Source organism: Desmodus rotundus, chromosome X (assembly GCF_022682495.2).
Source record: "Desmodus rotundus isolate HL8 chromosome X, HLdesRot8A.1, whole genome shotgun sequence".
Classification (NCBI taxonomy): domain Eukaryota; kingdom Metazoa; phylum Chordata; class Mammalia; order Chiroptera; family Phyllostomidae; genus Desmodus; species Desmodus rotundus.
Window position 1 is genome coordinate 98,181,356 of NC_071400.1, and position 23,740 is coordinate 98,205,095.

At 53.2% G+C, this 23,740-nt stretch overlaps 1 protein-coding gene across 4 annotated transcripts in view; it reads right to left on the minus strand.

Annotated features, from left to right (window-relative positions):
* Positions 1-23,406, minus strand: part of SHROOM2 (shroom family member 2) — a 96,570-nt gene extending 73,164 nt beyond the window's left edge. For 2 of the 4 annotated variants that reach the window (XM_053916870.2, XM_053916869.2), the window contains exon 1: positions 23,072-23,406. In XM_053916870.2, coding sequence (XP_053772845.1) covers positions 23,072-23,236 — 165 coding nt within the window. In that variant the 5' untranslated portion in view covers positions 23,237-23,406. The other 2 variants (XM_053916874.2, XM_071220311.1) reach the window with 2 other exon arrangements.
* Between the last annotated feature and the right edge of the window lie 334 nt (positions 23,407-23,740).

A 23,740-nucleotide genomic window follows, 5' to 3' on the forward strand; every position in this document is an offset into this window, starting at 1 on the left:
GCTGCCATGCACACAGAACAGTGCTCGAGGCGCCTCCCAGGAGGCTGCGGCTTTGTCCAGGCCTGTCCTTCCCTAGCAAACAGAGCCGTGGATCACCTGCCTCTTCCTGCGGCAGAACTACCAGAAACCACCCGCTCGCCAGCAGCAGGGAAACACTCTCGGCAGCCCGGGCACCTCCCTCCTCCCATCTCTCCTCTCCTGTCGGCCCTGAAGGGCAACCTCCCGTGAAAACCCTCCCACCTGGCCCCCTTCGGCTTGGCTTCGGGAACCAGGAGACACAAGTCTCCTCACCCTCCCTTTGACCCTGGACGCGGTGGATTTCTACTGCAACCCCGACACAAAACAGACAGCTCACGCACTGGACAGTTTGAGCTTCACCAGGGAACACCTGGTGGACCAGCCAGCCAGGTGTCACGGGCAGGGCCCCACCGCAGTGTGCATGCTTTGCCGTCCAATAAGGAGCCGGTGACTCCCGGCCCCGCCACACACCGATCTGCACTGGGCACAGCCGCACCTGCTGGCTAGTCGGGCTTGCAGGGGAGCTCCCCTCTCACAAGCCACACCCACTTCCTCCCCAGCTGCCACTTCTCAACAAACGGCTTCCTAACCCGGACTGCCTGAGAGCACCCTCAGCACGCCCCACAATGGGCATCTGCGCTGTGGTTACCCGGCACTCTCAAAGGCTGATCCGAGCTGCGTGGGCTGGCTCCACATCCCTAACTCCGCAGGCTATGTGGGCTTCCTGCTTCCTCTTAACCCAATCATGCCAACGAAATCCAGACAAGTGCCTATCCTGGGTCCTCCAGGTGCAAACCCTCACAAGCACCTGGCCCGACCACGGGGCTGTGAAATAAACTGACAGACTTTCTGGAACCATTAACCAAGAATCCTCAAGAGCACGGGGTCGGAAAGTCTGCCAGCTGAACCTGACACTGAATCATCACGTGAAGTCTGGGGCCTCGCTTTTCTCACCCTGAACACAAGCAGAGTAAGCACTCTGGGTTCCTGCCCCCTCTAGAATGTTCTCACAAGCGTGTTCAGGTAACTCCGTGGCAACCAACAGGTGTGCGAGTTTTCCAGGCTGAGTCATCCTTTCTGCCTGGCCTCAGGACACCTTTTATTGCTGGTGAGTCCCCTTCGGCCAACAGGAATTTCTCCACCCTGAGGTGCTCTGCCCACTTCTCACAAGTAGGAAAAATGTCTCGCACCGGGACTGGCTCTCCCAAGCTTTCACCCAAGGACCCTCGACGTGCTCTTGTCGGCTGAAAGCCTGAAAGGGAAGCAGAGAGCGCGCAGCCAGCCACCTGCTGTCTGCACACACGGCAGCCCCCTGCAGCTGTTTGTCCCACTGCGCACAGTGAGGGGCCAGCGCCAATCACTGCCACCACACTGCCCCGGGGATCAGCTCCTGCGCCAACGCTGCAGTCACGCCTACTGCTAGGACGTTCGGAAAGGGGAGGACCTGCGAAGGTTTGCTGGAAATACCACGTCCAGCCACAGGTGTGCACCACGGTGGCGCTTCCACACACACTGCAGCCCACTACGCACACCACCCCACGCGTGGTTATTTTCCCAAGTTCAGGCGTGGAAACGCTGCGCTCAGAGAGTTTAAGGGACTGGACAAGGCCAGTGCACGGGGAGGGGTTCCCATCCGGTTTTCTGCCCCCGATTCTGGGGTCTTCATGCTGCACCTCGCTGAGGGTTTTGGTTTGTTTTGGTCCCTGACTGGGGTACGTACAAGAGGCAACTGATATTTCTCTCTCACATCAATTGTTTCCCTCCCTCTGTTCCTCCCACCTTTCCTCTCTGTCTAGAAATACGTAAATAAAACCTTTTAAGAATAAAGAAATAATGGATTAACCAACCACCCGAGCACTGCAGTTGTGCATGAAGTAGAAAGGGAAAGTAACCCATCTCCCACATCCCAAAGGTAACCCAACGTCCCAAAGGCCCAGATCAGGTTTTTTTAGAAGCTAGACACCTCACACCACGTGCGGGCCACACGCTCCCACACCTCCGTTCTTGTGCTGCTGTCAAGTCTGGCAGTAGCCGTGCTAAAGGGGAACATGGGGAGCAGGGGCTGACCAAGCGAGCTGCCCCACGCCCGGGAGCCCGTCTGCAGACCCACAGGCACCACCCCGGCCTTGGCACGTGGCTCTGCCGTCTACCAGCTTCTCAACTCGGACTAAAATACCCCCGGCCTCGGTTTCCGACAGCTGGAATGTGTAAAACAGTACTGATTCCCCCAGTCTGCAGGGGAAACATCAGCACTTCCATAGGTCGGCGTGAGGAACAGACAAGATACAGCTGAGGTTCCCCAGCCGGGGCCCGCACCCCCATTTCTGGCGCAGCCGGCCTGGGGCAGCACCCAAGAGTCTGCATGGCAGACGAGCTCTGCAAGGCGGCAGCTGCTGTTTCTCAGACCCAGCTTGGAGAACCCCTGCTGTAACCCACTGCACCCCGCACCTGCCACCCACAGTGGTCCCAGGGCCCTGTGCGACACAGCTCATCGCCCTGACTCTCTTTCCAGTTCCAAATCCCCCCACTGCAGCCTCCTCAGCACAGAGACCACCCCTTTCCTTCCCATGACCCCGTGGCCACCAGAGCCCAGGCAAGTCCAGACCCTGCTCCCTGCCCAAAGGAACCGACCGACATGGCCTCCCAGAACTCACAGGACACACCTGTTCAGGTTTCCCTCTGGCCAGGTAAACTGAATTTTGTTTTTTCTTCAGCTTTGCCACAAACTCTTGAGGCCCGTCTATAACCAAACACGAGTTAGGGCAAAAACGTGAACCCCTGATTCTCCACCTTGGCTGCATCTTTGGCATCTCCTGGTGAGATGTGGAATCCTGGGCCCCTAGACCTCCCCGAAGCTCCTGACTGTAGGGGTCTGGGATGTATCCCGGCAGCGACAGCTTTCAAAGCCCGGCATCGCCACCCGCCCCAGTGAATCGAATGTGCACCGGGGTTTCCATACACTGCGCCGGGAGAAACGGGAGGTCCTTCCTTGTCATCTAGCTACCCAAACCCACAGGGAGGTCTCCACGAGTCACTTGTTGCGGATTCTGAGCTGCACACAGGCCCCGAGACTCAGTCAGCAGGTCCTGTTTCGAAGCATTTGTGCCTCTGGTTGACCTTTCCCAAATCGGGCCCCCCCCGTGAGAAGTAAGCAGGCGTGTAGTGATACCGCTGTTGTTACTGTTTTATAACGACCGATACCAGCTAAAGGACATTTATTTTTTGGAATAGAGATTTTAGAAAGTATAATGGGAGCTACCCACGAGCGGTTATTTGCAATGAACTTCCGATATTCCAAGAGCCTCAAATTACTCAACCGCGTGGGCCACCCAACGCCAGCGGCGATGCAGAGGCTAGGTTTACACACAAACGGCATGGCTTCCATGACAGAAGGGCCTGCGACACCCGCCGTGCAACTGAACATGAAGAAAAGAAAGGCATCCTTGACTTTGACCAAGGTCGCCGCACGGCACGTGCACAGAGTACGTAAAACGTGTCAGGCGCTGGGCGAGGAGTTGGGGACGCTGATCCCAGGGGAACCGTGCCCCTGGAGTTGCTAGTGGGGGAAGCTCATGCTGAAGGGGCCAGCACAGCTGCAGGCCAAGGTGGGGTCGCCTGGAGAGCTTAGGGCACAGGCGGTGGTTCTGGGTTCTGGTGGGACTGCAGCCTGAGAGGCCCACCCTGTTTCAAGGTCTCGGGGCGGCTGCCATGTGCATCCAGGGAGGCTGCGCACCAAGAGGTAGGAGATCCTCACTTTTCTCCCTGGAACACACACTCCCTGCCTACAGGACCATGAACGTGGCTGGAGCACATGGTGTCTAATTAAAAATAAACAGACTCCCGACCAAGATGGAGGCAGATACACTGTGCCTCCTTGCACAACCAAAAGAAGGGAACGACAAATTTAAAATCAAAATATAACCAGAACTGCCAGAAAATGGAACTGTATGGAAGCCCGACGACCAAGGGGATAAAGAAGGAACATTCATCCAGACCGGTAGGAGGGGCGGAGACGACTCACAGCAAGGCGGCAGCTGATGGACCAAGGCAGCTGATGGACCCCGGCAGGCAAGGCAGAGGCTGGCATAGCAAGCGGTCCCACATTCACATGCAGATAAACCGGGAGGAACACTGTGGAGCAAGACAGACCAAGCAACCCAGAGCTCCAGTGCGGGGAAATAAGCCTCAAAGTCTCTGACTGAACACACCTGTGGGGGTTCAGGTGGCAGCGGGAGAAACTCCCATAGGAAAGCTCCTTGGAGAGACCCACAGGGTCCTAGAGTGTACACAAGCCCACCGACACAGGAATCAGCACCAGAAGGGCCCAATTTGCTTGTGGGTAGCAGGGGAAGTGACTGAAAGTTGAGCGAGAGCTGAGCAAGTGGCACTGTTCCCTCTCTGGCCCCTCCTCTCCCACATACAGTGCCTCAAGGCAGCAACCTGGGTTGCCCCGCCCTGGTGAGCACCTAAGGCTCTGCCCCTTACAATGTAACAGGTGCGCCAAAACAAAAAAAATGGCCCAAATAAAAGAACAATCAAAGCACCAAAAATAGAACTAAGCGATGAAGAGATAGCCAACCTATCAGATGCAGAGATCAAAACACTGGTAATCAGAATGCTCACAGAATTGGTTGAGTATGGTCGCAACATAGAGGAAAAAGTGAAGGCTATGCAAAGTGAAATAAAGGAAAACATACAGGGAACCAACAGTGACGGGAAGGAAAATGGGACTCAAATCAATGGTTTGGAGCAGAAGGAAGAAGGAAACATCCACCCAGAACAGAATGAGAAAACAAGAATTAAAATAAATAAGGAGAAGCTTCAGAACCTCTGGGACATCTTTAAATGTTCCAACATCTGAACCATAGGGGTGCCAGAAGGAGAAAAGGAACAGCAAGAAATCAAAAACTTATTTCAACAAATAATGAAGGAAAACTCCCCCAATGTGGCAAAGGAAATAGACTTCCAGGAAGTCCAGGGAGCTCAGAGAGTCCCAAAGAAATTGGCCTCGAGGAAGAACACACCAAGGCACATCATAATTACATTACCCAAGATTACACAGAAGGAGAGAATCTTAGAAGCAGCAAGAGAAAAGGAGACAGTTACCTATAAAGGAGTTCCCATAAGACTGTCAGCTGATTTCTCCAAAGAGACCTTACAGGCAAGAAGGGGCTGGCAAGAAGTATTCCAAGTCATGAAAGGCAAGGACTTCCATCCAAGATTACTGTATCCAGCAAAGTTATCATTTAGAATGGAAGGGCAGATAAAGTGCTTCCCAGATAAGGTCAAGTTCAAGGAGTTCATCATCACTAAGCCCTTATTATATGAAATGTTAAAGAAAAAGACAAAGAAGAAGATCAAAAACTATGAACACTAAGATGACAATAAACTCACAACTATCAACAACATAACTTAAAACAAAAACAAAGTAGGCAAACAACTAGAACAGGAACAGAATTGCAGAAATGGAGACCACATGGGGGGTTATCAGGGGGAGGGGGAAGGATGGGGAAAAACGTACAGAGAATAAGCAGCATAAATGGTAGGTACAAAATAGACAGGGGGAGAGTAAGAATAGTATGGGAAATGGAGAAGCCAAAGAACTTATATGTACGACCCATGGACATGAACTAAGGGGGAGAATGCTGGGGGGGGGTTGGGTACAGCATGGAGAGGAATAAAGAGCAGGAAAAAATGGGACAACTGTACCAGCAAACTCAATGAAATATATTTTAAAAAGTAATAAAGTAAATGTCCTGGAACTTCCACCTCGTAAGAGCTGTGCGAGCAGATCGTTCTTAAGCCCCACGCTCCCGAACACTAAGGGGGACCCGGGTGCATCTTCATCAGCAGGACGAGGAGGGGAAGGAACAAGGGCGAACAAGGGCGTAACTGTGAAATGCCAGCCCCTTCCTTCTGTCACCCCCCACTGAGTTTATGGGAGCGGAGCGCTGAAAGGTTCTCACCATTTTCTGAGAGCCCCAAAAGCCAAAATGGAAATTTCATGCTGTCATGGGATCGTGTGCACAGAATTCTTTTCATGAGGCAAGGCCTTTCTGCACAGTGAAACTGTGGTCTCTTGGGATGGGGTGGTCACAAGGGCAGCGAATGAGGGAAACCTAACATACAGTCCACGTGCTTTCTCTCCTTTTGGACCAAGGGTGGGGTACTTTTCCCTTCTCTGTCCCATTATTCTCCTGGGGACCACAGCTCTCCTCCTCCTACAACCCTTATCCTTTCCATCGGTACCTGTCCCTCCCACAGCACACTATATGTCCTCCCACAACATCCCTTAGCTACCAAGTCCCCCTGAGGACCACGTGTGCTTTCTCCCACAGTCCCCTTTGTCTTCCATAACCTACTGTGCCCACAGTCCCCATTTTCCGCATCCCATTGTACCCACAATCCCCTTCTCTTCTGCACTCCATTGGGCCCAACAATAACTCTCTACAATCAACCACCCTATCTCTTCCGCATCCCGCTGTACCCACAATCCCCTTCTCTTCCGCACTCCACTGGACCCAACAATAACTCTCCAGTCAACCACCCTATCTCTTCTGCATCCTATTGTACCTACAACCCCTATCTCTTCCGCATCCCGCTGTACCCACAATCCCCTTCTCTTCCGCACTCCATTGGACCCAACAATAACTCTCCAGTCAACCACCCTATCTCTTCTGCATCCTATTGTACCTACAACCCCTATCTCTTCCGCATCCCGCTGTACCCACAATCCCCTTCTCTTCCGCACTCCACTGGACCCAACAATAACTCTCTACAATCAACCACTCTATCTCTTCTGCATCCTATTGTACCTACAACCCCCATCTCTTCCGCATCCCGCTGTACCCACAATCCCCTTCTCTTCCGCACTCCATTGGGCCCAACAATAACTCTCTACAATCAACCACCCTATCTCTTCTGCAGCCTATTGTACCTACAACCCCTATCTCTTCCGCATCCCGCTGTACCCACAATCCCCTTCTCTTCCGCACTCCATTGGGCCCAACAATAACTCTCTACAATCAACCACCCTATCTCTTCTGCAGCCTATTGTACCTACAACCCCTATCTCTTCCGCATCCCGCTGTACCCACAATCCCCTTCTCTTCCGCACTCCATTGGGCCCAACAATAAGTCTGTACAGTCAACCACCCTATCTATTCTGCATCCTATCGTACCCGCAACCCCCTTCTCTTCCGCATCCCATTGTACCCACAATCCCTTTCTCTCCCCGCACGTTATTTGACCCACAATCCCCTTCTCTTCGGCCACCTACTCTACCCACAATCCCCCTCTTCCGCATAGTATTGTGCCCACAATACCCCTCTACAATCCCGTTCTCTTCTGCATCCTGCTGTACCCCAAATTCAAATCCTCCTTTCTCTTCCTCTTGCTATTGTACCAAAAATAACTCTACAATCAGCCCCCCAGTCTTCCCCTTCCTATTATACCCACAATCCCCTTCTCTTCCGCATGATATTGGACCCACAATCCCTTTCTCTTCCGCACAGTACTGTACCCACAATACCCCGCTACAATCCCCTTCTCATCAGCATCCTATTGTATCAAAAATCATCCTCTACAATCAATCCCCCAGTCTCTTCTGCATCCCATGGGACCCACAAACCCCCCAAAGAAAATTTTTCAAAACCTTAATTTTTCTATATAAGTCTTTTAAGCTATAACAAGCATATATTATTGCTCCATAAATTCCACAGGGTGATATTCAGGGACTATTTGTCCAAAGATCCGTGGAAGGAGAGTGAACTCACCCAGAAGAGAAATTTCCTGCCACGACTGTGGCCTCTGAACACGATATACTCCCTTAACGGAAGTAAAGCTGCTGCACTGCCCGACCTCCTTCCTCCCCAGTCCTGAGAAGTCCCCGCGGGAGCTCAGGGGCGCCTGCCCCCAGGAGCCATCTGGGGTGGGGCGGGGATTGCAGCCGCGACGCCTGCGCTCCCCAGGCGCTGAAGCGGAGTGCCGTGTCCTACCAGAAGGGAACGGCCGCGTTAAGGGGCGCAGCCCAGTTCAGGCACTGCACAGTTCCCAGGGCGGGAGGCCTGCTTGCTGGGATCTGCGCCGCCTAGCGGGCTGTCGATCGCACGCCGACACGCCCACACCCAGAGCGCCCCCCGCAGCCTTCCCTGCGGTGCCCGGGACTGGGCGCTGAGTTCTGCCGCGGGTAAGGGAAGCTGTCCGCGGGGTGTTCAAATACATGATTCCTGGGCGGTGGGAGAACCACTGGAAGATCTCTAGCTTGATATATGCCAGGTTATATGGTTTTTCTTACTAGAAATCAATGGTCCTTTAACGTTTAAACAGTTGAGCTGCCCTGGCTGGTGTGGCTCAGTGGACTGAGCACCAGCCTGCAAACCCGAAGGTCGAAGGTCACTGGTTCGATTCCCAGTCAGGGCACATGCCTGGTTGTGGGCCAGGTCCCCAGTAGGGGGCGCGCAAGAGGCAGCCACACATTGATGTTTCCCTCTCCCCTTCCCCTCTGTCTAAAAATAAGTAAATAAAATCCTCAAAAGAATAAAATAAAATTTAAAAATACTAACTTTATTAAACAGTGGAACTAAAAACATTTGAGGGGAAACTGAGACTGTACCAACCTCCTTCACCTAAACCCTACACGCTGCTTCTCCATTTAAATCAGAAACATGACTTCATGATTACTACCAAAACCAAACCAAAGCCATAAACAACAGCACCTTTGTACCCTCCTCCCCCTTTGTGAGAAGAGTAACGCATACCTGATGGAGTTTTAAGGCACGTCATACAACTCCACATGAATTAATGGCATGACTACAAAAGTAAAATGTAATGAGGACAATTCAAACACAATCTTAGGAGGATGAAGACTAACAAGAAATTTTTGAGAACACGGATGTCTTGGATTGCACAACCGGTTTTTATTCCAGAGTGGAGTTAATTTGGCAGGAGCCACAGAACCAGAATGGTTATGAACCTGGACAAAATTAGACAGGTGACTCATCTGATGAGTTACAGTTTCGTGGTGATTAACACACGTGTATCGGGATACAGCTTGCGGCTGCATTACAGGGCCAAGCCTGGCCTTCAATGCTGCTATTGTACCTGGGGCCCCAAACCTGTTTAATATTCATTCACTCTGCCTTCCCGTTGGTCTGAACTTGAAATTACCTTCTTCTCTATTCAGGCCAAAGGTCACTCCCATACCTGCCCGGTAAACCCTGAAAGCAGACAGCACGGTGCACACAGCCCCACTCTCCGTGTCTGCTAGGGCGCCTTCAGCTACCTTGCCTCTTCTTCGCCTACAGAACTCCTAACTGGACACATTCCGTCCACCGGAAAGAGCAGGCTGCATGCTAGTTTTTTTTTCAAAAAAAGGAAGACTGTCATCTTTGCTTCCAGAGAAGCCCAGCCAACACCTCTCCTGCACTTGCGTGGGACATCCTTACTTGGCTCCTGTTTGAACTGCTTCCTTTAGGAGCAGTAGGACCGAGCACAGAAAACACGCACGTAAGACCAAAGAAAGCCATGTGTTTGTCAGGAACCGTGGGGAAGGGCCAGTGCCCTGGGGAGCCACCCCAGCACACCTGCTCCACACAGCCCTGAGCAGGTGGGTCAAGACCGCACCTGACCATCGTCCAAATGCAGCTTGGGCACAGGGAGATCCGGGTATGCCCTGGACGCACCTGTTCCCCCCACAGAACTTTCTAGAGGTGCCTCCCACATTGTCGGAGCTGGGGCCCCCATTCCTGCTCAGCCCTGAACTCCACAGGATGGGTGGGATGGGAGAGGCAGTGGCACCTGCAGCCACACCCCTAGTTCGGGTGCCTTCTGCAGCATCCCCCATGCAAACGTGGGTGGGACCTCCTGTGCCTCTGGGGGACCACCCAGACCCCATCACTTCATCCCCACCAGCAGCCTGAGCCTCCCCGATTCCTCCACACCCCTGCACCCATCTGCCCTTCTGCTGCCCCAGAGATCTCCGCCAGCACCTCCTGCGCGCTCCATATATATGAAATTAATTTTAATAAAAGACTTTATTTAACCCAAAAAGAGCCAAAATACTACCATTTCAACAGGTAATCACTCTAAAGGAATTACTAATGGGATACTTTGCATTGCCCTTTTTTTCAGACTAAGCCTACAATCCAGTGTGTATTTTCACTTGCCGTACATCTCATTTTGGACACGCCACATTTCAAGGGCTCAAGAGTCACATGGGACAAGCGGCTAACGAAGGGACGGTGCAGGCCTAAAGGACCGAGGCCGGGGAGAGGACACGGCAGACGAGGCTGAGAAACAGGAGCTGAGAGAGCGAGAGCCGCGTGGACCCAGCTGAAGTATTCGACGAGCCGTCGCTGAGGTCACGATTCCTGACACTGGGTCCCAGCCAGGGCGTGAGACATTCGGGAGCCCTGTGCGGCTGGACGTCTGCAGGCATCAGACACATGAAGAGTCGGAGGCAGGGGGCCCTTTCAAGACCACTGCGACTGTGCACACAAGCAATAATGCAGACAGGACATCACGGGAATGAGAAAGAAGCAACAAACAGCAGGCACTTGTCAAGCTCCACAGCACTTGGGGGTCAACTGGCTGCAAAAGGTCAGGGAGAGAGAGTCCGTACTTGGGGCTAAAGCTGAGCACAGGACTGGCAAAGCAGGGGAATGAAAGGAGGCGAGGCAGATGGGTGGACGAATGGGCACCATCTGGATCCCACCGAGTTTGCAGGGGCGTGCCCGGGGCTCGGGAGTGCACACAGGCGTGCAACAGCGGTCTGAGCAGAGGGACGAGACATCAGGAGAAACCAACACTGCAGTGGACGGCAAAGGGGAAAAAGGGCCCGCGGAAAGACGTATGAGCAAAACAACGACTTTCCAGGAGACAAGAGACACCGTTTTCAGGGGACAATACCACCAGGGGTCACTTCAGAATGCCACCCTGGGGAAGCAAACCCACTTCCTGTCCCAGGACACAAGCAGGAGCCCCTCAGTCACCAGCAGACAAGAACATCAAGTTTCCGTTGGTGGGTAAAATCCCACCACCGGGCACCCCGCTGTGAGGGTGTAAAGCCTTTCCTCAAGAACACCCCCCCCCAGAAATGGGGAAGGAGCCGGAAATAGGGCTACCCCACCCCTCCCCCAGCCCCCTATGCCCTGGTGGCATCAGCTGTGTGAGATTTTTGCGGTCACAGGCACACCAAATAAATCTGATTCAAGCAGCAGCAGGCCTATCTTTACAAGTCCAGATGTTTCCTTACGAAGCTTTTCATTCCAGATTCACAGCATGTCGACATGAAGGGAAATGAAAAGCCAGCCACACATACCATCAAAAGCGCAATTGTTTACCCACTGACATGCCTGACCAAGAGAAAGGACGCACTTTTCCAGAAGTTGCAGGCGGTTTTTAGTTTTGTATGGGCCTGCCTAGAAAAAGCTAAGTGATAAAACGCAATATACTCAACAATACAAAACGTGTCGTGTTTTAAATTCCAAGTGGCGGTCACAAAACTAAGCCTCCTTTAAGCGATCAGCTGATTTCCAAAGAGTGTCGGCAAAGTCATTCTGTTTTTAATATTGTAATTTTAGAGAGGAGAAGGGAGGGAGGAAGACAGGGAGAGGGACATCAGTGCGAGAGAGAAACATTGATGGGTTGCCTTCCGCACACACCCCGACCGAGGGCGGGGTGGACAACCCAGGCAGGTGTAACCTTTCAGTCTTCGGGAGGACCCTGAGCCACACTGCCTGGGGCGGCAATGTAATTTTTTTTTTTACTTGATTGTTCTTCAATTACAGTTGTCTGCAATTTCGCATTGTAATTCTTAAGAGAATTCACCTTCACCCTGGCTACATAGTTCAGTGGGTTAGAGCATCGTCCCAATACACCAAGGTTGGAGGTTCAATCCCCAGTCAGGGCACATACCAGAGTCAACCAATGAATGCATAAATAAGAGGAACATCCTATCAATGTTTCTCTCTCTCTCTCTGTCTCAAATTACCATCAATAAAAAGAGGGAAAACTACCCTGAAGCAATTAATAATTAGATCCATTTTTAATATATGGTGCAAAGCAAAGAATTCCACAGGGAGGGAAGAAATCAATACAGCTATACCGCCGGAAATAATATAATTCTATGTTTTGATCACTCTTTTCCTTTATCTTCACTTTTTTCCAAGATGGTTTTAATGTTTCTACAACAAGAAAAAACAGTATCCCCATGCGTACAAATTTACAAGCCTGTGTACAATTAGCCCAGATAAACATCGCAGTGCTTACAAATGTACTAACATCCGCCCAGTGAACGGAGACAGAAGCAGAATTTCCTCAGCCTCAGCATCTGCAAGCCACAGGCAAGGAAGTACCTTCCCGTCCTGGGAGCTACCACTCCCAGGCTCTGAGCACCCCCCCTCATCCCCACTCCCCCACACTCAGATCCCCAGCACCAACTCCACCTTTCTCTCCTTTTCTCTGATGGTCTAATTCATGTGTCCCATGCTCTGGCCCCCAAGGGGGAAAACAGTCTGCCAGCAAACATTATCAGCTCATCCATCTGATACAGGCAGCCCGTTCATGAGGACTGAATGAATGTATAACCCTCCCAGGCAACATCTTCTGCGCTCCAGCCCAGGCAGTGAAGGAAAGGAGAATGCAACCAGGAAGGTCCTGTCCCCCACATCACACCAGCAGCCGGCACCCAGCCTCCTTGCCTCGCCCGCCCTCTGTGAGGGCTCTTGGCCTGGCCGGGGGACGCTCTGCTCCCTGCCTGCTGCCTCAGCTCTCCATAGCTGCCAGGCAACCCTCGGCAGGGAGGGGCAAAGCCAAACCAGGTGAACATCCCACTAGGAGCTGAGAGAAAAAGCTAAGGGGGAAGGAAGCCAACACTGTGGGCATGCAGGGCTCCTTCTGGGGCATCAGCTGGGCGCTAACTGGCCATCCGGCCCAGAGTGGCTGCTTCCACGAAGGAGAGCGGCACGGCACCCTGCGTGGGTGCACAATCATGTTAAGCACTACACATTCCATCTCTTGAAGCGAAGTGGATTCTCAAAAGTAAAATGCATTTTCCTCTAGATTCCATTTGTTGGAATAGCCTCACTCTTAGAGCAAATAATGCAAGAACCGGGTCACGGCCCAAACACTACGGACGCTTATGGATTTCTTGCTCAGATAGTGGTACTCCTGGGAGGGTGTCCAAGTCTGGAGCAGCTCCCTGCTGTCATTCAGGCACCCAGGATCAGGGGCGGTCCTAGAGCCACCTTAGTTCCAGACCACCAGCGGCAGGGACTGCAGGGACGGCTCCCACAGGCAGCCCTCACTCCCAAGTTCACCTGATTGGGCAGAACTGTCACATGCCCAGACCTAGCTGCCAGGGAAGCTGGGAAATGTAGTCCAACTGTGTGCAGAAGGAAGAAGACAGGTGCACAGACCTCTCCCATGCGTGGTGGGGTCCAACTCTACACTTGGGAGACCTTCTAATATGTGACCTGATTTGAATTGGTCTGAAGGAGCTATCCTTCACTAATATCATAAAAAGAAAAAACATTAGAAAAAGTAACATGGGGTTATTGTTTAGAAAGGAGGAAAGAATCACTCCAGTGGGTGGTAAATAGCACAGTGAACGTGTTGGTGATTGACAAGAGATGTCCTTTAATTAAATGCTTTCTTTCCAGTCCATACTAAATGCTCAAAATCAGTAACAGAATCTCTACCACATGCATTAACACGTTCCCATACAAAATCCAGCCTCAATTCTTTACATATTGGTGGTCCCATACATTAACATTATTTAGAGTTTCCCAAATTCTTAACGAAGCGGGATCATATAGGGAAGTGGGGGGAGGAAGCGCAGAGAAGAAATTTACTTCACTAGGGGCAAGCTTTACGTGTAACCTCATTTCGTCCCCATGTTAGTACAGTAAAATGGGGATGATTCTACTGTGCTGGCCTGAAGGATTAGGGATTAGAAATGCTTAGGGACAAAGGGCAAGACCCAGCTCTGCCTCCAAGCACTGCCGCTTCCAGTAGCGAGCACCTTCCCCCCAAACCGGAAACGCCGTGGCCAGAGTAGGGGGCAGGTGACTGGCCCCTCTCACCTCCCTGAACAAATTAGGGCTCCTCTAAACCGGCAGAGGTCCCCGAGACCTCACCTCCCCTTTCAGATCTGCTGGTGCCAGAAACTTATCTTCAGTGGAGGAAAAATCATGGCTGACAAGGGCAGGAGCAGCCAGCCGGGAAGAGACACCCAAAGCTACAGCCTGCAACGAGCCCCAGGGAAGCCCTCTCTCCCTGCACAAGGCCTCCACAGCCGGCTGCACCACCCACTCTCAACTACCTGCAGCAGCAAAGACACGGGACACTGGAGACGGCCTCCAGCAGAGAAGAGAGAAGCCAGGACAAACAAAAAGCAGCAGAGGTCAGCACTTGAATCCATGCAGAAAAAACATTAAAAACAACAACTAAATATCCTCCACCATGGGGAAAGAAGATCCCTCTGGTATCAACAAGGAACAGTCGAGAACGACAACAAGTTTAGAAATTGCAAACAACCAAGAGCACACATTTAAAACCCAGTGGAAAAATTGGAAGATAAAGTTGCACAAAATTCCCCTAGAAGAACAAAAAAACTAAGAAATGAAAACATCAGATTGAAAAAGTGAGAGCTGGGTCGAAGGGTCAAGAAACAGAAAGGCCGGCCCTGGCTGGTGTGACTCAGTAGATTGAGCACCGGCCTGTGAACCAAAGGGCCGCTGGTTCAATTCCCACTCACGGCACATGCCTGGGTTGCAGGCCAGGTCCCCAGTAGGGAGGGCATGAGAGGCAACCACACACTGATGTTTCTCTCCCTCTCTTTCTCCCTCCCTCCCCCTTCTCTCTAAAAACAAATAAATAAAATCTTTGTAAAAAGAAAAACTCTTTTCTAACCAAAATGATAATGTAAGTACACATTGGCAGTGTAGGGACCCAAAAAAGGGGCCTGGGTAGTTAGTTTGTGGCAGAAGGAGGTGTGGGGGCAGGGAGGCTAAATCCCAGTCTGCTACAGCAGGAAGTCACTAGTTTACCTCCAATGAGAGCAAACAAAAGTAGCAGCAATACAGAAGGTGAGCAAATGCCAACAGAAATCGGCTACAAAGTTTCAATGGCTGTCTCCAGGGAACAGGAAATGAGCTGGTGTGCTAAGGACAAGCCTGAGGAACTTTCTGATTATTTAAACTGCACAAGAACCACTCTGATAAAAACAAAAACTCAAAAAGATACACTAACATTTTGGCCCTGTCCTTCCTTCTAGGGAGAAGTAAAAATGTTGACTTTCAACCTCTCAGACCCTCCCTTGCCTGGGCTGGGGCTGACCTTCACATTTTGCCTTTGATCTGAAAATCTCAGTCCCTTTGGCTCAAAAGAAAGATAATCTGGGAAACACTTTCCCTCCCATCCCCACCCAGGGGAGGCAGCTGATAGTCCCTACAACTAAATACCCTAGAGATTAAAAAAAACAACAACAACAAAACAGCCCAGGTAAAAAGTGATACTTTTGCTTTGCACTTCAGAACATGTTGGCTTTGCAGAACAACCCCAGTCGTCTGAACCTAAAAAAGGGTTAGTCCAATCATTTTTTTTAACAAAACTCTAGGCTCCTTCTACTAAGCTCTGTTCTCCGGGAAAAGTAGCCTTGACATTCACACGGTGGAACAGAACCGGCTCGATCTACCGCAGGACAATGCAAATGTCCGCTGGGGGAAGATAACGGGAAACAGTTCCTCCAGGATAGACCCCCTTTGGTGGGCACTGGCCATATTTTACAAAGGCCAAAGACTCCTGACCCCTGTGACTTGGTTGGTTGGGCGTTGTCCCAGAAAGTGAAAGGTCGCTGGTTGATTCCCAGTCAGGGCACTTGCCTGGGCTGCAGGTTCGGTCCCTGGGTCCGGGGCGTGTACGAGAGGCAACCTACTGATGTTTCTCTCCCTCTCTTTCTCCCTCTCATCCCCCCCTTCTAAAATAAATAAGTTAGTAAGTTTTATCCCATTAAAAAAACAAACACAGCACCATGCAGCAGCGAGCTCTTTCCCAATCCTCCCTGCGGGGGGGGGGGGGGGGGAATAGGTGTCAGCTCGGGAGAACTTGGGGGGCAATTTCTGCTCCAAGAGCCACCCTCCTGCCTGGCCACAGGGTTTGAAAGTGAAAAGACAGACCTGAATAAAACGTCTGTTCAGCCTTCAAATCCTTAAATGATCCTGCCGACCGTGTACACTGTGCCCAGCGTCCAAGAAAAGCTCCACCGAGCCCGGAAGAGAGCCACAGACCCAGGTTTATTTGCATGCTGACACAGAACCACCACCCCGGCTGGGGGTGGGGGGGTGGGGAACGACCTCACAGGCATTCCTTTGGCCATGCAACAGACAGGTGAGTTCAGAAACCCCCGCCTGTCTCCTCGGGACTGGGTAAAACACTCTTTTCATAGGCCTTTTATTATCGCACTACTCTACATTGAGCTCTCAGGCAAACTCGTTCTAGTCTTCCCCAAAGACAACTGTTATGACAAGTGAAGAAACACTCAGAACTGAACCCGGGAGAGCAAATTCAGGGCTGTGGAGAAGCCGCCTGCAGCTTTCTCACCACACAAGCCTCTGCATTTATAGAGGTTGAGTCCCACTAAGTTAACGTCTCCTGCGAAAGACTTTTCTCCATGGGTGGAACCTCAAAACCCTAGGCACCAGCCCCCCCCGCCCATGGGACCGGAGACTGCCTGCCGATTCCCCACCCTGCACCCAGCAGCCTGCAGAGCAGCCGGGGCGGAGCTTGCCTGGCCAAGGCAGGCGCAGGCTGGGACAGGGCAACACAGAGAGATCGGAGTGCCCACTGGCAAGCTGGTTGGCCACGGAAAGGGTCTTTGAGCACAGGAAAAAAAAGTCACCTCTTTCCCCCCACTCCCCCATAATACTTCTATACCAATGAGTCTTCAGAATCACTCATCCGACTGTGGCTGAGACCGCAGCACCCACAGCACCTGGGTGTGCTGCCTCGGGGGAGCCCGGCCCTCACCACCGCTGCCCCTTAGCTCTGCCCGGCCCTGGAAAAGCAGCAGCAAACCTCAGGGCCGGCGCTCGACCCAGAAATGCAGCGAAACCCCCGGAGAGGTTGAGATGCGTCAGCCCCTGAGGACCTGCTCGATGAACACACCCTTCGTTCTCCAAACCCTCAGAGATCACCAACAAAGGACTTGGCTCTTGGGAGCAAATCTGACTCCATCAGGACAACCTGTTCTGATCAGGGTGTCTGAGTCACCAATGACACCATGGCCCCATACAATGAGGCCCCTTCTCAAACTTCCAGGGACGGCACATCAGGTGCCAGTGCCTCCCACTGCCACCCATCACCAGAGGCCCTCCCACTGTGCGCTACCCAGAGATCTGGCCGTGGTTACTTGGCACATTGCCACCTGGCTGTGAGACAGCCCCTTCCCCAACATACCAGGACTCCCTTCAGTCACCTGCAGGACCCAAACTAGAAAGGACGTTGAAGGCCTTCATCTGCCATGTACTGAAATGTTTCAACAGTCTGAAGCCCCTGGGACGGTGAGTCAAGGTGGGGGGCACCCCAGCCCATAGCCTCCCACCCACTCCAGGGCGGTTCTGGGTCCCCGAAAGGCACCCTGAAATCAGGCGCAGCCAGGCCCCTCTAAGGGTGCCTGAGAGGCCGCTGGCCAAGACTCTGGCATCCTGAGATGGGGGACTCCAAGAAATGCCGCAAGGAGGGGCTGGGGCTCCATTCCTTCCCCGGCACAGACATTCCTGAGGCCACAGGGGGCCTGCTGACACCCAGCTGGGGCCCTGAATGCTTCCCTGGAATTCTGACCCCTCCACTGACATTTTAGAAATCGGCCCCCCTCCAATCCATTCCTCACCCCCGCGGAAGGTCTCCTTTGTGGAACAGACGGAGAGAGGAACAGGCAGACATAGCGGGGTTTTCGGTGTCTTATCTCCTTACAGTTGAAGATATCCCACTGTGAAGGCAGTCCCAGGAATTCAAACCAGTGAAAGGCTCCGCAGGCCAGGGGCAGGGCCGGACCCTCCCAGGCAGCAGCAGGGAGAAGCGGCTGATGTCTCTCCTCTGCCTCATCAAATGGCCAGCTGCAGTGGCAGCCCCGTGGTACTTCACACAGGTGCTTCAAATGCCAAGAATGCCACTCCCGGGCAGTGGGTGTCCCCTTCCCTAGAGGAAGCCAGTCCCTACCCAGCTGGTACAACACAGTGCTGGGCAGCTCCTACTCCATTTCCTTGTTCCAGCTACAAAAGTGCAGATGAAGCAAGTATCTGTTTGTGCTTTGCTAGGTAAATAAAGCCTTTCATCGGGGCTAGAGCCTGGGAGGGAAACAGCCCTAGACGCGGGCCCTGGCCGCGCCAGGGGCCTCCAACCACAACCAGGAGATCGGACAAGGCCGGTGTCTCCACAGAGAATGACTCACGGGCTTTGCAAGTGGACGTGCTCCCAGAGCAAAGGTGGGAGACACACAGTTAACACAACGAGGGCAATTTTGCACCCAGGAAACATGGGACAGCCTAGAGGCTTTTTTTGGTTGTCACAGCTGGAGAAGGGGTGCCCGTGTGGGTCGAGGCCGGGGACACCGCTCCACATCCTACCACACACAGGACAGCCCCACGCAAAACTACGCAGCCCAGCATTCCACAGGGCCAAGGTTTAGAAACTGGCATGCCACGGGCATGACAGTCATTCCACGTGGCATGGCAACCGATCCCACACGGGAGCAGACGGCAGGGACTGCACAAACAAACAGCACGGACGTCCAAGGTCAAGACCTGGTCCGCAAGGTCCTTCTCCACACTTGCCAGGGCTGTGGCCCCAGGGCCCATGTATAAACTGGGCTACGGCAGGCCTCCGCCTCCGCCTGCAGACTGGGATAGGAGCGGCCCTGCTGGGGCATGCCTTCCAGTTTCAAGGTGCTCACGGCCCTGAGGTTAAAATGAGGCCTCACTGCCAGAAGACGAGTGTGCTTCCCACGCTGGGTCCAGCCCCTTCCACCTCAGTGCTGTCAAACAGGAAGTGCGTGGGGCAGGAGCCCAGGGCTAAAGGTTGTATTTATTTACCTCTAGAGAGAGGGGAAGGGAGGGAGAAAGAGAGGGAGAGAAACATCCATCAGTTGCCTCTCACACCCCCCAACCAGGAGACCTGGCCCACAAGCCAGGAATGTGCCTGACGGGGACTCGAACCTTGTCTATAGGGCTGACATGCAACCCACTGTAGAGCCACAGCAGCCAGGGCTAATCACAAATTTTTGTAAATGCACAGCATATCAAGCCCTGGTCACGTGGCCCAGTTGGTGGAAGCGTCACTCCAGGCACCAAAAGGTTGAGGGTTCAATTCCCAGTTGGGGCACATACCTAGGTCACAGGTTTGATCCCAGTTGGGTTGCCCACGAGAGGCAACCAATCGATGTTTCTCTCTCATACCTATTTCTCTCTCTGTCTCCCTCCCCCTTCCTCTCTATAAAATCAGTAAACATATGCTTGGGTGATAGTTAAAAAAAATGCACAAAATCAATGAGAAGAATTACTATCTAATGAGCCCTGAAGATTTTTTCTGTAGCTATAGGAAAAGATTAGAAACTGGGTGTAACCCAAATTGTTGGTGAAACATTCACAGGCAGTCTCCATCACAAAAGTAGTCTATTTCCATTCTTGAAGTGGTTACAAGTAGACACACTTTGCTTCATCCTTTCTACTAACGAGACTGTTAATAACCAGCAATTGTTACACTGTAAGCCAGTATCACTAATAACCAATCCAGAAGAAAAGACGAGTCTGTGAGTAATATGGGCAATACCACTTATGAGTGTGCAGAAAAACTCATACACAACTCCCACACTGTTCTGAAACCTCTGCAGTGGATTGAGCACTGGCCCGCAATCTGAAAGTTCATGGGTTCGGTTCCTGGTCCCGGCACATGCCTGAGTTGGGGGTGTGCAAGAGGCCACTGATTGGTTCATCTCTTGCACATTGATGTTTCTCTCCCTCTCTCCCTCCCTTCCCCTCTCTCTAAAAATAAATAAAGAAAAGAAGCTTCAGTCCCATGTAATTTAAAAAGCACACACACAACTAAGCAGCACTTTAAGGGATGGACATTATGAGCACCTCAGAGAAGGATCAAACATGCTGTATTTTGTGAAATCCTGAAACACAATCTGGAAGGGCTAAACACAGAGCCAACCCACAGGCCAAATCAGGAGCAAAGTGTCTCATATGTGTGCCCCCCCCCAAGGCCCCAGGCTGTCCCACCTTCAGTTTCTAGAATGGGGGCCACTTGGACAGGGAGAATGGGAGCCCACTAAGAATACACGGGATTTTTTAGAACTTGGGGTACCAGTTACCAGATGGATACGAGACTTATCGGAGTGATCTATTTGTAAGTTATATAAATGTCTAATTACTAACTCGTAAACCTGGAACAGACACAGTACTGTCAATTGTAATGAAAAAAAACTAATAGACTGTTAAGCAAAAACAAAAAAAAAAATCAAGATTTTATATATTTATTTTTAGAGTGAAGGGAAGGGAAGGAAGACGACGGAGAGAAACATCAATGTATGGTTACCTCTCGTGCCCGCTACTGGGGATGTGGCCTGCAACCCAGCCATGTGCCCTGACTGGGAACCAAACCCACTACCCTTTGGTTTGCAGACTGGCACTCAATCCACTGAGCCACACCAGCCAGGGAGCAAATTTTTTTTTTAAAAAAAAGAGGTGGCCCCTGTCCAGTGTGGCTCAGTTGGCTGGTGCTCGTCCTGAGAAGTGAAAGGTTTGCTTCCCACTCAGGGCACATGCGAGGGGTACCGTTGGTTCCAGCTTCCCAACACTGCTTTGGAGCATGTTGGAGAAGCCACCCATTCACGTTTCTCTCTCACATTGGTATGTTCCTCCCTCGCTTTCCCCCTCCCTTCCCGCTCTCTAAAAATGAATAAAATCTCTTTTAAGAAAAGAACTCGGGGTATCTATATATACAAGGAGGTGGTTTAGAGTCCCTTTACCTAGCTTCTGGTAAAACAACTACTTTTTTTGTGAGAGAGAGAGAGAGAGAGAGGAACGAGAGAGAAACATCAAGTTGTCGCTCCACTGATTAACGCATTCATTGGTCACTTCTTGTATGCGCTGTAACCAGGAATCAGACCCACAACCTTGGTTTCCGGGGATGATGCTCTAACCAACCGAGCCACCCGGCCAGGGCTAAAACAAATCCATTTTAAAGTGACTCCCAGCTGCGTCACACTGTCTCAGGCCAAAAACCCAGACCTCCCCTTAAATCATGTTTTACAACTCATTGCATCGTCTACCAAGGCAAGTATGAAAAAGACGCACGGCGAAGCAAAAATAGGCTTACAATCGCGAGCACACAAAACAGACTTTATAGTTGTATTAATATTTATTTTTGTTATTTTTTAAATACTTTATTTTTAGAGAGAGGGAAGGAGAAAGGGAGGAAAACATCGGTGTGTGGTTGCCTCTCATGCGCCCCCTACTGGGGACCTGGCCGGCAACCCAGGCATGTGCCCTGACTGGGAATGGAACCGGTGACCCTTTGGTTCACAGCCCAGTGCTCAATCCACTGAACCACACCAGCTGGGACCTGTATTCATTAATTATGGCATTATTTTCCATACAAAACAACCGCAAACCTCCTTTGACCTCCTGTAACGGTGCAGGGGCTGTGTAGCTCTTAAAAAGTGGCATGAAATACTACAGGTCTGAGTCCTTTCCCCAACATGTTTTGAACTTTCGGCATCAGAAATGCGCCGGCAAGCCTTTATTGAAAAGGCCCAGGCCAAACACCCTGTAACGCACCCACGTGCGGGCAAAGCGCCCTTGCTGGACCCTCCAATGACCGCCCACCCTCTTTTGCAAAGAACCCAGCTCAACCTGAAGCCAGGACCCACCTACCCAACCCTCCCCTCAACATCGCCAGATGTGTAAATAGAAAAACGAAGAGAAAACACAGAGGAGAAAGGTGTGGTGTCACAGCCTCCGCTTTCTGAATGACAAAGCGAGACTCATTTCCCCAATCCATCACCGCGCGGGGCGGGGGGGGGGGTCGGGAGTCGCCAGATTTCTTCCTGCGGCGGCCGAGCCCGGAAAAGCAGCGAAAACCAGTAGGTCACCTTCAAGCGCTTCCAGCAGCCAAGCGTTTTTTCCATTTTAAAGGGACCTTTGTCCCTAGCAAGGATCCGGCCCAACCCTTCCCAAAGGAGCTGACCAATCCGCACGTTTTAAGCCGAAGGTACCCAGGACGGGAGATGGGACGTTTTCACAGGTTCCGCTGGCCCGTTTCAAGGGCGGCCTTTCTGTGTCCAGACCAGAAAAATCAGTTCAAAAGTAGCCCCTCTTATCCGCACATTTGCAAAAACCACCTTCCTAGGGAAGCACATCGAGGCATTTCTCTTCTTGTGGGAGTTCAAGCTCCACTTTCACAAAAGGCGGCCGAAAAGTTTCTGCGCGTCGGCGCAAGTGCAGCCAGCCATGACCCTGGGAGCCGAAAGTCAGTAAATATTGATGGGCTGATGGCAATCGACACGCCGCGCTGGCAGCAGCTGCTGCTCTGGGCTTCCCGGGGCTAAGCGCGCAGGTCCGAGGGTGCGGGACGCGGGGGTCCGCAGCGGCAAGCACCGGGGGCACCCGGGGCTCTGTCCACCCCTGGGCACCCGGGGCCGTCTCTGCCAGACCTCGGGGCAGCCCCACAGGTGCGAGACCCGCAGTGACCGGAGACCCTGCCGGGCCCCTTCCCGGAGGGGGAGGGGAGGGGACCCGGAACAGAAGCCATTTAAACTCTCCGCGGCGCCGGGAGCCAGCGGGGCTGGAAGCCGCCACACGGCGGCGGGAGTGGCGTCCGGACCACACACCTATGAGTGGCCCGGAGCCCCGCTCCCCACAGCTGATCCGAGCACACGCGCGCCCTGGAGCCGAGGGGGCGCGATCGCGCGGCGCCGTCTTCTGCCCCCACCCGCTCCGAGCCCCCCGCCCGCCTGCGGGCTGTCACCGTGCGGGTCCCGCGGTCGCCTCACCTTGGTGATGACCAGCGGCTCGCCGTGCTCGCGGCCGCCCTTCAGGGTGAAGCCCCACGGGGCGCCGCCGTTCAACTGCACCTCCACCAGGCGCCCGCCGTCGGCCGTCCGCGCCTCGGCCTCGGCCAGGCGCTCGGGCCGCGCGCGGGGCTCGGCGCCCTCCATGGCGCGGGACGCGCGGGCTGCGGGGCCCCTCAGCCCTCCGGGCCCTCGCGGCCCGCGCCCATGCACTCGGGGAGCCCCGGCTGGCCGTGGGCGAGGAAGCTCCGAGCGCCCTCCCTGCCGCCAGCCACCAGCGAACTTGCGCTGCAACTTGAGAGGAAAGTGCCGGCCGGGCCGGGAGGCAGCCGGGAGGACTTGCGGCGGGAGGGCGGGCCCGGAGGGGGCGGGCCAGCGGGGCGGGGCGGGGCGCGGAGCGGTGGGCCGGCGCGCGGGGGGCTCGCGCCGCTCCGCGGGCTGGGGGTGGGGCGCGCTCGGGCCTGGCGAGGTGCCCGCGGGGGCAGCGGGGCGGAGACAGGCGCCGGGGCGCGCGCTCGGGTCCCCCGGGTTCCCGGGGCGGGAAGGGGGCGCGCTCAGGGTGCGCGCTGCTCTCCCGGGCCGGGGGCGCGCGATCGGGGCCGGGGGACCGGGTCAGTGGCGCGAGGCACCGCCCCTCCGGCTCAAGCACCG